The 17,547-nt window shown below is 36.8% G+C and overlaps 1 protein-coding gene across 2 annotated transcripts in view; it reads right to left on the bottom strand.

Annotated features, from left to right (window-relative positions):
* The window catches only part of LOC149777237 (uncharacterized), a 105,298-nt gene that overhangs the window by 16,843 nt on the left and 70,908 nt on the right, over positions 1–17,547 (bottom strand). Inside the window, exons 16-18 of one of the 2 annotated variants that reach the window (XM_089941978.1) lie at positions 13,948–14,965; positions 12,324–12,421; positions 139–3,582 (exon numbers count right to left, since the gene is read on the bottom strand). The exons of the other annotated variant lie outside the window; for it this stretch is intronic. Coding sequence (XP_089798104.1) covers positions 12,324–12,421; positions 13,948–14,965 — 1,116 coding nt within the window. The 3' untranslated portion in view covers positions 139–3,582. Of the gene's footprint in view, positions 1–138; positions 3,583–12,323; positions 12,422–13,947; positions 14,966–17,547 lie in introns of those variants that run through there. 2 annotated transcript variants of the gene reach the window in all.

The raw sequence follows: 17,547 nt of genomic DNA, 5'->3' as shown, positions 1-17,547 counted from the left end.
TGGCTATGACATACTAGGTGAAATGTCTTCCTGTCTCCATTCCTAATACATGTACAAACATCCTTTATTGACTAACCATCATCCTTTCCAAATAATATAGTGGTAATGGTGATAAATGGACAACAAATTCACACAACAAAAAATATGCAAACTTTATTCCTCAGTTAAAATAACTACATTCTTTGACATATTTATACAAATGCAGACATATTATCCCAAAAATGAAATATATATATATATATATATATATACATCTTACAGATGAGACAATACACAACTGTAAATACAAGGTAAATAATAATTACCATGTTTACCCTTCTGTTTTATCACCATGTTAAGTGGGTACCGTATATACTTTCTTATAAGCGGAGTCCAACTGGAAACTGCACAGATCTATCTCTGTGCAGTTTGTTTGGAGTTATCAGTAGAACAAACTTCACAGACCCTGATTGGCAGACATATTATGCACAGAAGATATTTGTTGTTTGCAGTTTGAGTCAACTGCTAAGCAAGTATAAATGGTATATTGTAATACATTCTCTATGCCGATTACCATATTGCCTACTAAACGTCTGTCAGGAAATTTACAACACTGTAGTTCTTTTGCCCTTGGGGTAACTCTCTGCAAGAGAGGGTCAAAGGTCAGATGGTACATAACAAGTAAATGTGACTCTTTGCCACTGTCCCTATGCTTTAATGGGTGACATTCTAATACCTTCTGTCTGTCTATCTGTCATCTGCTGCATCTCTTTAATTCTTGGAGGACGTTTATTAAACTTTGCACAGTGTAGTTATATCACCATTGCGGTATGTGTCTGACAAAAATATGTCTTCCTAAGCTCTATCCTTTGGGGTCACTGGATTGGGATTCAAGGTCATATTACAGAAATCTGAATCACAATATTTTAAAATATTTTCTCAATGAATTTTATATATGCAGTTATAGAAAGAAGATTTTTTTTCCCATTATGATGTCTTGGTCAGAGTCTACAATGAGGATGAGTACTGGAGGGGGGGAGGGAGTTATGGAAGGAGAATTGGAATATGCAACCAGAATGTAATCAATAATTACACAGCTTTTAAAAGCGTCCAGTAAACATAATAAAAATGAATTATTGTGCTGAAAACAAGCATGCACTTTAAATGATCATGAACCAAATACTGGCTCCTTTTCTAAATATATTTTTTTTAAATTTTCTCTTTATATTTAAACCTGTATTCATTTTAAAATCTTAAATTAAGATTTTCATCAGCAACATACAACCAGTAATTTACTAACATACCTTTAAAACAAATGACCTACCTATCTATCTATCAAACTACCATATCTAACCACCTTTTTACACAGGACATAAAAAATATAAAACAAAAAAAATTGTATGATATCAAATGGTGATGCTATAAAAAGTTGACAAAAGCCAGAGCTTAATGTTGTTTTGTATAATTTAAAAAAAAAATATTCTTAGAGTTTCCTTAAGGATTAATATCATTACCTACCCATAATGCCTTAATCTAATGGATGAGAGCCACAGGCTTTGAATAACCTTAGAGCATGGTCATAATATTGTTTATGCATGAAAAATTTCCTTGATTAGCTACATCCCATGAGGCCTTGCTTGCAAAGCATGCAGCATGTATTCAAGTTGTCCAATTCCAACACTTACTACGCATGCACAATACTGAGGTAAGGGAAAAGTTCATTTGGTTTTGTTTTTATTGGAACTTTAAATACTTTATTTGGCCTAAGGATACAGTAAGACAGCCGGTTTGCTGGCATGGGCAGGTATCCAAGTCATTGTCCTTGCACAACAAGTCTGACGCTCCACCAATTGAGCTACCATGGCTACCACAAAAATGTCAAAAATGACAGAGCTAAAATCCAAAGACAGGAAATGATGAAACATTAGCCATAATGAGCTTCTTCTGCTGTATGGATGTGGTAGCAAGAGAGATCCATATCATCATTCATTTGATTTATTTTTACTGTACCTGGGAATGATCAACACACATACAATTAGACCCAATTCAGGGAGACATATCATAATCAATTCTATAATTCTTACATGAACTGTACCTGGGAATGATCAACACACATACAATTTGACCCAATTCACTGACACATATCATAATCAATTTTATGAGTCTTACATGAACTGGACCTGGGAATGATCAACACACATACAATAAAACCCAGTTCAGTGATGCATTAAAGTAGGGGCCAAAATGACCTACTACAGAAACAGAGCTGTAGTGCTCTTCAAGATGCATCCCCTCATCAATTAATGATTACAGACAGAACAGTATGTTTTCATGCAAAAATCCTATGTGGTTATGCACTAAATACACAAACTTTTCATAAGCCAGTAAAAATGACAAAAAATATAGGTCACAGTGACCTTTTGTGTATGATAGTGGTACTAAAGATGTTTACAATCATTAAGCTTAATGATTCAAACAAAAACAATACAACAAATTTCAACCAAAGTCAGTGAAGCATTAAATATGGATCACAGAGACCTATTTGTAAGATAAGACTATTGTACTCAACTAGATCCATCCCCTGGGTAATTTTACTGACTGCAGTTATAACGGTATAACAGAGGTAAACAACCTACATGGTCATGAGGCAAATGCAAAAATGATAGTGCAAGCCAGTAATTCGTGAAATGTAGGTCACAGTGGCCTTTTGTTACAAGGGTAATTTACTAAAAGCTATGCATCTAATTTGATGATTCTGGCATGAACAGAATTTGTGAAATCAAAATCAAAACACAAATTTTAACCAAAATCAATCAAGTATGAAATACTGATCAGTGATCTCTGTCTGTGATACACCCCTTCACTAAGCTTCTTCATTCCATTTATGATAGTATTTACATAGTGTCACAACAAAACCCAAGCTAAATACATTATTTACCCAAAGATGTACCTTTAAGGTACATGTACATTACTTGGCTCCCTTATCCCCTCCCCAGAGGGGAGGTGCGAAGAATCCCAATTGAAACTATGGCCTAGAAACAAGGTGGAAATAACGGTAGTGATTGAGTGAGGCTGTACATAGGTATATGCTTTTATCTGTGCAGATGCCAATGCTGACAATGATGGTACTATACAATCTATCTTTTATTTCATGCAGGTGTGCTAATAAAAAAACATGGGGATCTGTGGTAGTAAACTAATAAAAAACATGGGAATCTGTGATAGTAAGCTAATTAAAAACATGGAGATCTGTAATAGTAAGCCAATTTAAAAAACATGGGGATATGTGATAGTAAACTAATTATAAAACAATAAATATACATACTAGTACTATTGAAATGTACATACTAGTGGTACTGTTTAAATGTACCTGAAATAAAACTAATCATCTGTAACACATTCAATCAGAGCAATCATCTGTTGTAAGTAAATCTTATATTTTTTAATACCAGTACAATGTAAATATTTGAATTAAAATTTTATGCATATTTCATCAATTATTTGCAGGTAGCAGTTATGTCCCTTGTCATCATTTCCATGCTCCTCTTCAGCTGAATAAAATACTTCTGAGTTTTCACAGCACAAGTCACAAGTTACACAGATCTGAAATGGAAGAAAAATGAACAGATATATCTTGGAAACAATTATCAATATTCAAACAAATACTTTCAAATAAAATTCTCTTTTAAACAAGACATTTTCAAAAGAACGTTAGATTCTGATTAAGTTTATACTTTAACAAAAAAAGATAAAAACGGGTATATTAGTACTAAGTTATAAGATATCTTGGTCTATTTTAGGAAAGTAATAAATTAGTAAGAAGTAATATCTTGGTCTAATTTAGGACATGTGATAAATTAGTAATAAGTAATATCTAGGTCTAATTTAGGGATGTGTGATAAATTAGTAATAAGTAATATCTAGGACTAATTTAGGACGTGTGATAAATAGTAATAAGTAATATCTAGGTCTAATTTAGGACATTTGATATATTAGTAATAAGTAATATCTAGGTCTAATTTAGGACGTGTGATATAATAATAATAAGTAATATCTAGATCTAATTTAGAATGTGTGAGTGAGGGATTCACTCTAATTTTAAAAAATCAAGCTGAAATATTTACATAATTCATGAAAATCAAGTATTATGTTTTCCTATATATAGAAAATTCCCCAAGTGATTTCTGAGGAGGGGGAATTTCCACTTAAATGTTCTGTCCCGAACAGGCCCTGCAACATAAATATTCTCTGTATGACTTGAAGTAAAAGAAATCATGGATTCTACTAGTATCACTTTTTGGGGAGAAATAAAACAGTATCTAATTTTAACTGATGACCATTTGTAAAAGTAGTTTGTTTTGAAATAATACTGAATTTATGGAATCTCTAGAATTGATCTAACTGACATTAGTTTCTTCATGAAATATTATCAATCATTGTTGTACATAAAATCAATGCCAGTTGCATGTTGGTTTGTTGAACTTTATGAAGAATGTAAATGTACTTGATGAATCTTCAAGCTCCACATCTCCACCATAACGTTTCAGGCAATTATTTTGTTTTTGTAAATGCCAATGGACAACAGATCAATCCCATGCCAGGCTATGTGTACATTAATTCATTATATACTCAATTTCTGTCACACTGACTTAACACATGATGTAACCTAAGTCCCATCAACTTAACACAGCATGTAAGGACTTATCAATGGAGGTAATGCAAGCCCTATAGACTTAACACAAGAGGTAACTCAGGTCCCACATACTTAATAAAGTCAAATTTCATAACGTTCGGACACAACTCATGTCCAATAGATATAATATACATGGTAACTAAAGTTCACTACATGTAACACAGGTGGTAACTGAAGTTCAACAGACTTAACACAGATGGTAACTTCAATGGATTTGTTGTTCATCACTTGACTTTGAAGATTCCCATTACATCACATACTGTTTGGTTTCTGTGAGTGGGTGAGTGGCTGATCAGGGTAACTTGTGCTCTCAACTGTCGTTGGTATATTTGACAATAGATGATGCTTGTGCTTTCCTGCTCAATGGAGGATGTGCTGTATTTCTAAGATATATGCTGCTTATGTTTATGCACTACCTCTGCAGTTCTCCATTCAAAATCTGTTGTAGCTCCACTGTGGATGAGACTCAGCTAGGTGGAGAAATCCTGTGTGAGATCTTCCCAAGACTCACTGTCAATGCTGAAGTGCTTCAAGGATGACTTTAGGAAGTCTTTGAAGCATTTCTTTTGACCACCCTGAGATTTATTTCCCTCTTTTAGCTTACCAAAGATCTTTGGTATTTGGTCTTCTGACATCCTGGTAATGTGGCCTGCCCATCTTAAGTGTGATTTCATCAGCACAGTGTGGATGCTTGGAATGTCTGTTTGTGTGAGAACGTCAGTGTCTGGAACTCTGTCCTGCCTTCTTATCCTCATCAGTTTCCTAAGGCAGCCCATGTGAAAATGGTTCAGCCTCCAGGCATGGCATCTGTACACCATCCAGAGTTTGCAAGCAAGCATACAACAGTGTCAGTCACACAATGGCTTTGAAGACCTTAACTTTTGCTTGTAGAACGATACCTCTGTGTATCCACACATTTGCATGTGGTCTGCCAAATGACATGCTTGCTTTAGCAATTCAGGCATTGGTTTCATCATCAAGGTGGACTGCACATGACAGTGTGCTGCTGAGATATGTGAACTTGTCCACTGCCTCAAGGGTTTAAGTAAAGGTAGGCTGTACATATATCTTTCTTGGTGCAGGTTCATGTATCATCTCTATCCTCTTAGTGTTAAGTGTGAGACCAAAACTGTCAAAAGCTGAAGAGAAATGGTCCATATTCTGTTGCATGTCAGACTCAGATTTAGCATTTAGGAAACAGTCATCAGCAAACAGGAGATTACAAACAGCTGCTTCCTGTGACTTTGTCTTTGGTTGTAGTCTTCTCAGATTGAACAGCTTCCTGTCAGAGGTGTCGATCCCAGTGTTATTGTGATGGAAGGCTTTAGTAAGCATGATAGCTAGAACATCATACAGAAGAGGGATGGGGCTAACACACAGCCTTGCTTGGCTCCACTGGTGACTGGGAATGGTTCAGATGATTCACCAATGTCCAAAAACACAAGCATGCATACCGTCATGAAATTGCCAAACCATCAGGATGAATTTCTCTTGGCAAGCAAATTTTGTTATGAGCTTCCAAAGGCTTCCATTGCTGTGTCAGGCTTTTGTCAGGTCGACAAAAACTAGTCCCTCATCCTTTCCTGAAGCCAAATTGACTCTTTGACTAAAGCCCTTGATTAATGTGTTTCACAAGATGATTCAGCAGAATTCTGGTGAGGATTCTGCCTGCTACTGACAGCAAGGAGATGTCCCAATGGTTTTCACAGGATTGTCTGTTGCCTTTCAGACTGTACAAGTAAGGATGGGTGCATCCTTGTACTTCTGGGGTATAGTTCACACTGATTGGAAGAGTTAAATCAGTTTCTGCACCATGTGCGAGCCTCTGGCTTTGTAGACTTATGTTTTTATAGTATCTGCTCCAAGTGCTCTGCCATTTGACATCAGTTGGATTTCTTGCAGTTTCAGTCAGTTCCCACTTGGAGCAGTCAATCCATTGCCTCTGGATTCCCACTTGTGGCAGTCAATTCACTGCCTCTTGATTCCCACTTGGGGCAGTCAATCCACTGCCTCTTGATTCCTGCTTGAGACAGTCAAACCATTGCCTCTTGATTCCTACTTGGGGCAGTCAATTTACTGCCTCTTGATTCCCACTTGGGGCAGTCAATCCATTGCCTTTTGATTCCCACATGGGGCAATCAATCCACTGCCTCTTGATTCCCACTTGAGGCAGTCAATCCATTGCCTCTTGATTCCCACTTGAGGCAGTCAATCCATTGCCTCTTGATTCCCACTTGGGGCAGTCAATCCATTACCTCTTTACTGATAGCTGAATGTTGATCAGGTTTGTTGCTGAATTGTTCTGCGCATCTTTGAAGTATCGTTTCTTTATCAGTGAGCACTATCAGCACTCAGTATTGGGTGACTGTAGCCTGTTGATTGTCTTCAAAACTTCATAGAAGCTCTTCATAACATTCCAGTCTGCACACAGGACTATATCTAACCTGCCTTACTGCTCAACTATGTCTTGCAGCTTACTGAGTATGCACTGGACAGATCTCTTGATGCTGATGAAGGCTGCCTTCTTGGATGATGAAGTGCTGTTTTCTATATAGGCTTTCTATGGCCAATGTTTCTCATTCAGAAGTCTCTGAATGGCAACATCATTCTCATCAAACCAATCTTGATGTTTTGATGTGGTGGAACTGAGGGTTTTGGATGCAGATGAGTTCAAAAAGTGTCTCAGGGATGCTCAGTTTTCTCCAACATTCCTTGGGATTACAGCTACAGCACCTAGTGTATTCACACCTGCTGCTTTGCCACTCGCCTACTGCCACAGGACATGAAACTGTTTGGTGGGAAAGGGGAATAGTGTCACCACATGAAACTGTTTGGTGGGAAAGGGGAATAGTGTCACCACATGAAACTGTTTGGTGGGAAAGGGGAATAGTGTCACCACATGAAACTGTTTGGTGGGAAAGGGGAATAGTGTCACCACATGAAACTGTTTGGTGGGAAAGGGGAATTGTGTCACCACATGAAACTGTTTGGTGGGAAAGGGGAATCATGTCACCACATGAAACTGTTTGGTGGGAAAGGGGAATAGTGTCACCACATGAAACTGTTTGGTGGGAAAGGGGAATCATGTCACCACATGAAACTGTTTGGTGGGAAAGGGGAATAGTGTCACCACATGAAACTGGTGGGTGGGAAAGGGGAATAGTGTCACCACATGAAACTGTTTAGTGGGAAAGGGGAATAGTGTCACCACATGAAACTGTTTGGTGGGAAAGGGGAATAGTGTCACCACATGAAACTGTTTGGTGGGAAAGGGGAATAGTGTCACCACATGAAACTGGTGGGAAAGGAGAATAGTGTCACCACATGAAACTGTTTGGTGGGAAAGGGGAATAGTGTCACCACATGCAACTGTTTGGTGGGAAAGGGGAATAGTGTCACCACATGCGCAAAAGTTGGATTTAAGTGAGGTTAAGTTGCACAGTTGCCCTCATTCACTCATCCACAACAGTATCGAGACATTTGAGACACTCATCCACAACAGTATCGAGACATTTGAGACACTCATCCACAACAGTATCGAGACATTTGAGACACGCCCAGATGCAGTAGATAGCCATCAGTTCCTACTGCACCTGAGCTGATGTCCTGCGCTGTCTACACAAGTTTTGCCATCTGCCTTCACTGACAAAGGATGAGCATATGTGCTCAGCTGCCTGATCCACCAGAAGGGACTTTCCAGAGACAGTCAGATGTAGCTGTCCACTCTTCTGCAGGTAGTACTACCCACTGTTAGCAGGTGATGCCTGACTTGAGCTGTTATGACTTAACACATATAGAAACTTAAGTCCCAAAGTTTTAGCATAGTAGGTAACTTAAATCCCATGAATATGTGAGAGTAAAAATAAATATTGTCCTATACACATCATCATGTAGTATATGTCATCAAGAAGGATGCACATGATAGCATTATGATATCATACAATATTTTACATTATGGCATCATCTAATATGCCTGAAATATTCATGAATGTCATATAACATAACAGGAAAGGGGAAGAAGAATGCAAAATCCCAAGATGTATATTACTGCTCTTGAAAGTATGTCTACTAGGAGACAACGATTTCTCAAACTATGTCTACTAGGAGACAACTATGTGTCAAACTATGTCTACTTAATAGGAGACAACGATTTGTCAAACTATGTCTACTAGGAGACAATGATTTGTCAAACTATGTCTACTTAATAGGAGACAATGATTTGTCAAACTATGTCTACTAGGAGACAACGATTTGTCAAACTATGTCTACTAGGAGACAATGATTTGTCAAACTATGTCTACTTAATAGGACACAATGATTTGTCAAACTATGTCTACCAGGAGACCATGATTTGTCAAATTTATGTCTACTTAATAGGAGACAATGATTTGTCAAACTATGTCTACTAGGAGACAACGATTTGTCAAACATTTCAGATATATGAAATCCACATGAACTATTGGTGGAAGCAACCAGCACTATGAGTTTTGCTCCAGAATTAAAATATGAAAGGTGGATAGGTGATGAACTTACAGATGGACAAAACTGTTTAAAATCTGGAACTAAAGAATTATGAATATCACAAGGCACAACTACACCACCAGTCTGACAGGTTTCACAGAGATATCTTAGAAGGTGTTGGAGATTTTTACTGGAAACTGAAGTGTGGATAAAGGATGGAACAAAATTATGAAAACAATACAAATATTGAAACTGAAGTGTGGATGAAGCATGGAACAAAATGAGAAAACAATGAAAATATTGAAACTGAAGTGTGGATGAAGCATGGAACAAAATGAGAAAACAATGCAAATATTGAAACTGAAGTGTGGATGAAGCATGGAACAAAATGAGAAAACAATGAAAATAGTGAAACTGAAGTGTGGATGAAGCATGGAACAAAATGAGAAAACAATGAAAATAGTGAAACTGAAGTGTGGATGAAGCAGGAACAAAATGAGAAAACAATGAAAATAGTGAAACTGAAGTGTGGATGAAGCATGGAACAAAATGAGAAAACAATGCAAATATTGAAACTGAAGTGTGGATGAAGCATGGAACAAAATGAGAAAACAATGCAAATATTGAAACTGATAACAAAATGCACATCAATAATACTGTAGACACAATCACTGTTATTTTTATTAAACAAACCACAAATGCTGATTGAGATTATTTAACTTTGATTTACAATGATAACTATGTGACTGTTTTCTAATGTAAAATATACATCTCACTGGAAAGCTTTAATGGACAATGAGCTGATTATAAACAAAGTGGTAGATTCTTTAAAATTACCTATTCATCAGATAATCTATAGTGACCCATTATTAAATCCAGGCCTCTTGCTCCAGCTAAAATCTTAGATGTGTAGTGATCAAGAAATGACAGCTCTAACAAGGGATAATGATAGTAAACCACTGCAGAAGTAAAGCACTCAGCTGACAGCCCTAATAAGGGATAATATTAAAAAACAATGCAGAAGTAAAAGACTCAGATGACAGCCTAACAAGGGATAATATTAACAAACTACCTCAGGAGTGAAACATCTAGCTGACAGCCCAAATTAGGGATAATGATAACATACTAACTCAGAAGGAAAACACCTACCTGACAGCCCTAACAAGAGGTAATGATAACAAACCACTTCAGAAGTAAAACACTCAGCTGACATCCCTAACAAGGGATAATGCTAACAAACTACCTCAGGAGGAAAACACCCAGCTCACAGCCTTTACAATGGATAATGATAACAAACCATATTGGAAGTAACACACTCAGCTGACATCCCTAACAAGGGATAATGTTAAAAATTACTCCAATAGGGTAACACCCAGCTGACATCCCTTACAAGGGATAATGCTAAAAGAATTACTCCAAGAGGGAAACACTCAGCTGACATCCCTAACAAGGGATAATGATTAAATATTACTCCAGGAGGGAAACACCCAGCTGACATCCCTAACAAGGGATAATGCTAAAATCTTACTCCAGAAGGGAGACACTCAGCTGAAAACTTAACAAGGGATAATGCTAAACAAATTACTCCAGGAGGGAAACACTAAGCTGACATCCTTAACAAGGGATAATGCTAAAAATTTACTCCAGGAGGGAGACACCCAGCTGACATCCCTAACAAAGGATAATGCTAAAATATTACTCCAGGAGGGAAACACCCAGCTGACATCCCTAACAAGGGATAATGCTACAAAATCACTCCAGGAGGGAAACACCCAGCTGACATCCTTAACAAGGGATAATGCTAAAATATTACTCCAGGAGGGAAACACCCAGCTAACATCCCTAACAAGGGATAATGCTAAAAGAATTACTCCAAGAGGGAAACACTCAGCTGACATCCCTAACAAGGGATAATGCTAAAAGAATTACTCCAAGAGGGAAACACTCAGCTGACATCCCTAGCAAGGGATAATGCTAAAAAGTTACCTATCATTGTGATGATTCCATGATTGACTAGTTTACATCCTATGAATGTAATGATTCCATAATTGACTAGTTTATATCCTATCAATTTTCAGCACAAGATAGGCTATACATGGTGGCCAGTATAACTGGTGGAGGAAGAACCCTGGAAAACCCCGGGAAGAACCACTGACCCATGAGAAGCTACTGGCAGGCTTTCCCACGTACCCACACTAGCTGAGCCTTGGACTCGAACCCACACAGAGGTGAGATGGCAGTGATTCGGAATGGTGAGTGCTTTAGACCACTCGACCACTCTGAGCCCTCCATGATTGACTAGTTTATGTCCTATCAATGTGACAATTCCATGATGGACTGGTTTACATCCTATCAATGTGACAATTCCATGATGGATTGGTTTATATCCTATCAATGTGATGATTCCATGATTGATAGGTTTGCATCCTATCAATGTGACAATTCCATGATGGACTGGTTTACATCCTATCAATGTGACAATTCCATGATGGATTGGTTTATATCCTATCAATGTGATGATTTCATGACTGACTAGTTTATGTCCTATCAATGTGATGATTCCATGATTGACTAGTTTATGTCCTTTTAATATGATGATTCCATGATTGACTAGTTTATAACCTATCAATGTGACAATTCCATGATGGACTGGTTTATATCCTATCAATGTGATGATTCCATGATTGATAGGTTTGCATCCTATCAATGTGATGATTCCATGATGGACAGGTTTATATCCTATCAATGTGATGATTCCATGATTGATAGGTTTGCATCCTATCAATGGGACGATTCCATGATTGATAGGTTTGCATCCTATCAAAGTGTTGATTCCATGATTGATGGATTTACATCTTATTAATGTGATAATTCCATGATTGACTGGTTACATCCTATCAACATGATGATTCCATGATTGACTGGTTTGTATCATATCTGACAATAACAAAACAATGTCTCAAAATAAATGCACCTATAAAATGAAGTCACATTAAAATCATTACCCTTCATCTATCCATTTTATGTAAATTTTCACTGTAAGCCAAAGTTACTCAATAATAAAATGGTAACAATTCAAAATAGAAGTCTTTGATTTTACTGAAAATGCCAGGCTAATGAGCAGACATTGTTATTCTTGTTTTGGCACTTGATTGGTTTCTTCCATATTTTAGATAAAGTTAGGTCTTACCTACAATTCAGGGTCAGATTCATGCTTGGAGTCTATGTTCTGGAAAATATCTGGTTCAAACACCTCGTTGTTGTACTGAGTATAATGCAATTCTTGATCTGAAACAATAGCAGGGAAAATTAAATTAATCATCTATTACACAATCCATTATCAAAATAAAATAATAATGTGATTACCATATACAGTCCTGTACAGAGTTCCCTTTGTAATGATGCTCATTACAGCCATACAGTGACCCACATTGCAGGTGAGACTGTGCCTTATATTGAGGGAATTGCTCAACAAGTACGTGTTTTGTGGTGCATTAAAACACAAAAAGGGTATTTAAGAATCTGAAATCTTATTACAATTGGTTCTCATTTGCCAGGCCATACATTAAAAGTGAAATGAATTAAGACACAATAATAAATAAAAATCTGACCAATTTAATGGGATCCATTACCAAGTAAACATTATATGACAGACAGCATTTTAGTGAAGGGTTTTACAGTAATAAAAGAATGACATGTATAGATCCTAATCAATCAGTTGTTGTTGTTGTGGGGTTTAACGCCATTTTTCAGCACATGATAGGCTATACATGGCAGCCAGTATTAATGGTGGAGGAAGAACCTGAAAAAAAAACCCCGGAAAGAACCACCGACCCATGAGAAGTTACTGGCAAGCTTTCTCACATACCCAAATTGGCTGAATCTGAGACTTTAACCCACGCAGATACAGGTGAGATGGCAGTGATCCGTAATGGACAGCACTTTAGACCACTCGGGGCCCCCTTAATCAATCAGAGATTGCTATGATGGTAAATCCGGGTCTATGCTAACATCATTCAACTAGACCTCTACAGTCACCAAATGAAGGTATGGAAAAAAACAACACAAGTTTTCCTTGTAATAACAGGCAGAGGTTTCTACTAAATTTGGAAAAGTGATGAATTCATTAATTTAATGAGACATGGCTCTTGCAACAGTGTCCATTTATGGCATGATGTTCTTTAAAGCTTACATGTACAGAATCTGACCCGATCTATTGGTATCAACAAAAAATGAAGAATTTTACCTGCCTCATGTATTACAGGACCAAATCTGAGACTTTCAGGCACATTTTACTGTATATCAGATAAGTAAAACTAAAAAATGTGCACATAACACAGCTAAGCATTCCTGTATTCTGCCCAACCTCCACCCCCAGCTTTCAATGATTGGTCATAAAATATTTTATGCCAAGTTGCTTGCACTAACAAGTTCATAAACAACAATAGCAACTAGAATACACAACAACAGCAACTACTATGGCACAACAATAGCAACTATTATGGCACAACAACAGCAACTGTAATGGCACAAAGCATATGATTCTGAGTGGTTGAAGATAATGTTAAATTAACAGTCATATGAAAGAAGCAACTGTTTAGGTTAAATAAACTGTGGGTCTCACAAATCTGGGTCAGACAGTTACAGATCCACGTACAAAGATGGTCTTTATTTTATGTTCTGATAGTAGTATGGATCAAAATATTTGTTATAACATCAAAGTACTATTTCGAGCAAGTACAAAAGTAAAGCTCATTTTACCCTGGGTTTGGAATATATGTTAAGTCTGGGAGGGAAAAAATATTCATCCTTACCTTGGCTGTATGTCTGAAAAGCATGTTCCTTCTCCTCAAAGTTGTGAACGTAACACAGCAAAACTAGTTTTCTTAGTGGTATACAGATGAGCAGAGCTGTGGCATTCACAAAATTGCCAATAGCGATGGCTGGATCTCGATACATTGGCCTTGCATTAGTGGAGACGATCATCCAGACCATGATACAACCTGCAGTGCAAACAGTTGACACAAAAATCCAGCGAGACTCATAATAGTTACTTTCGCTATCCCAGGAGAGGGCAGAAAATATTGCTGTCAAGACCAGTAAAGCACAGACAAAGTACATGGACACAACTAGATGTAGGTCAGAACGTTCAACTGGGTCACACCACATCCAATCATTGGTCGTGTTGTCAGCCACCTTGCTTGCTGTAGGATGAATAAGAATTAACCACTCAACAGGTATTATGACCTCGATACAACTTATTCCAAGTGCCATCAGAAACAAAGAGCAGCTACTCGTTATTCCACGATACTGTTGAACACTGTATTCAGTGCCACTAAATCGCCAATTGTCCAAAGCTTTGATAAACAGAGCAGAAAAGATAACAGAGTATACAACTCCCATTAAAAATCTTCGGGCGCCACAACTGGCCTGTGAAGCTGGATGGTAAAATGCAAAGTTTGTTGCATATATGCAAAGTATTCCAAATATCACTAGGAAGCCAAGGGATGAAGTACCACCTTTGACTGGATAAGCAACCAGGAAGTAGAAGAACAAGATCACTCCAACTAGCAGACCAAGACAGCTTAAAACTGCAAGGACAATTGCCCATACTGGCCATTCATACACTTTAGCCCTTGTAGCATCATTATAAAGGAAAAAATTTCTAGGTTCTTTGCTGAATTTGCTGATGGAATTATTAGATGTCTGGAAAGCTGCAGATGCTGGCAGGTTGCAATTACATTCTACACCCGATGGACACAATGATATAACTTCATGAGACATCTGTACATTTACAAGCTTTAATGGATCTTCACCAATTTGCCTTCCAATCTGAAATATACAAATACAATTCACTTACTGCTTTGTTATTAATATCCTTATTTCACTGTAACTAGGCCATATACACATGCAAAAAGTATGTCCAACTGGTAAAATAGGCTGTCCAATTGGTACATTAGTCTGCCCAACTGGTACATTAGTCTGTCCAACTGGTAAATAATCTGTCCAATTGATACAACAGTCTCAACATTCTCTCCAACTGGCATATTAGTCTGTCCAACTGGTACAAGTCTGTTCAATTGGTAAAACAGTTTGTCCAGTTGGTACAATAATCTGTCGAATTGGTACTATAGTCTGTCCAGTTTGTACAATATTATGTCAAAGTGGTAAATTAGTCTGTCCAACTGGTACAATAGTCTGTCCAACTGGTAAAATAGTCTAACTGGTAAAAGTCTGTCCCACTGGTAAAATAGTCTTGTCTAACTGGTACAATAGTCTGTCCAACTGGTACATTAGTCTGTCCAATTGGTACATTAGTCTGTCCATCTGGTAAAATAGTCTGTAAAACTGGTAAAAAAGTATGTTCAGTTGGTAAAATTGTCTATCAGACTGGTACATTATTCTGTCCAATTGGTACAATTGTCTGTCCATTTGGTAAAATAGTACATCCAACAGATTAAATAGTCTAATTGGAACATTAGTCTGTCCAAATGGTACAATGGTCCGTCCAAATGGCACATCCAGTTGGTACAATATTCTGTCCAACTGGCACAATAGTCAGTCCAATTGGTACAAAAGTCTGTCCAATTGGTAAAATAGTCTCTCCAACTGGCAAAAAGTCTATTCAATTGGTACAATTTCAGTCCAATTGGTACAATGTCTAAATGGAACATTAGTCTATCCAAGGGGTATAATAGTCTGTCCTATTGGTACATTATGTCCAACTGGTAAAAAGTCTGTTCAACTGGTATACTTTCAATCCAACTGGTATAATGTCTGTCTAATTAGAACATTAGTCTGTCCAACTGGTACAGTAGTATGTCTGGTTGGTAAAATAGTCTGTCCAACTAGTAAAAAGGTCTGTTTAATTGGTACAATTGTCTAATTGGTACATTATTCTGTCCAACTGGTAAAATATTCTGTCCAATTGGTAAAGTAGTCTGTCCAATTGGTACATCAGTCTGTCCAACTGGTAAAATAGTATGTCCTACAGATAAAATAGTCTGTCAACACATCTGTCCAACTGGTACAATAACCTGTCCAATTGTCTGTCCAACTGGTACAATAGTTTGTCCAAGTTGTAAAATAATCTGTCCAACTGGTAAAAAAAAGTCTGTTCAATTGGTACAATTTCAGTCCAATTGGTACAATGTATGTCCAACTGGAACATTAGTGTGTCCAACTGGTATAATAGTCTGTCCAATTGGTATATTAGTCTTTCCAAATGGTAAAATTGTCTGTTCAATTCGTAAAACAGTGTAGATAAACTATTCTAAAAAGTATGTGTTCATGTATTATAATACAGACTGAATAAAGGTGATACACTAATTTGGGATTAACTCATTAAGTTTAGAATTATGGACTTTTTAGTTGTTTTTTAAAGAGTGGGTGGGTATGTCTTTTAATTATATATATATATATATATATATATATATATATATATATATATATATATATATATATATATATATATATATATAAGGGTTCTGTTTTGATTATGATTTTCTGAGAAACTTCATAAATTTATATTTGCAATTGACACTTGCACAATTATGTTTTGTTGGGACAACATTAATTTTGGTCCAGAGAGTATGACAAGTTGTAATGGTTTAACAGGGACCATGAACTATTTTCTTCTTTGCGTGTTAGTAAATATGGTTACCAAAGTGACAGAAAGGCATTCAAGTCATCAATATTCCTCAAAAAGGTCTTCAAGTGAGTGCTCCTTGACACAATATTAGCATATTCATAATATGATACTATGCTTTTAAGTTGTTCCTCTTTGCAAGAGTTGTGCAAGATCTGGTTTTAGCACATGGTAACATTATGTTTCTATATTGTGTGACATTAGTACATATGACATGATAACAATATGTAACATGTTTCTATGCTGTGCAACATCAGGTCTCAGCACATAACATTATGGTTCTATACTGTGATATTAGGTGTTAGTACATGGTAACATTATGTTTCTATTCTGTATGAGATCACATCTTAACACATGGTGTTTCTATAATGTGAGATCACATCTTGGCACATGGTAACATTGTTTCTATATTGTGTGAAATTACACCTTATCACATGGTGTTTCAATAATGTGCAAGATCTCATCTTAGCACATGGAAACATTTGTGTTTCTATACTGTGACATCAGGTCTAAGCACGTGGTAACATACTGTGTGATATTAGGTCTTTAAGTACATGGTAAAATTATGTTTCTATTCTGTGTGAGACCACATCTTAGTACATGGTATTTCTATAATGTGTGAGATCATGTCTTAACACATGGTAAAATTATGTTTCTATACTGTGACATTAAATCTTAGTACTTGGTAACATTATGGTTCTATACTGTGTGATTTTAGGTTTTAGTAGATAGTAATATTATGTTTCTATTCTGTGTGAGATCACAT

Source organism: Sinohyriopsis cumingii, chromosome 18 (genome assembly GCF_028554795.1).
Source record: "Sinohyriopsis cumingii isolate HCF-2022 chromosome 18, ASM2855479v2, whole genome shotgun sequence".
Taxonomy (NCBI): domain Eukaryota; kingdom Metazoa; phylum Mollusca; class Bivalvia; order Unionida; family Unionidae; genus Sinohyriopsis; species Sinohyriopsis cumingii.
This window is presented reverse-complemented; position numbering and strand designations above follow the sequence as displayed.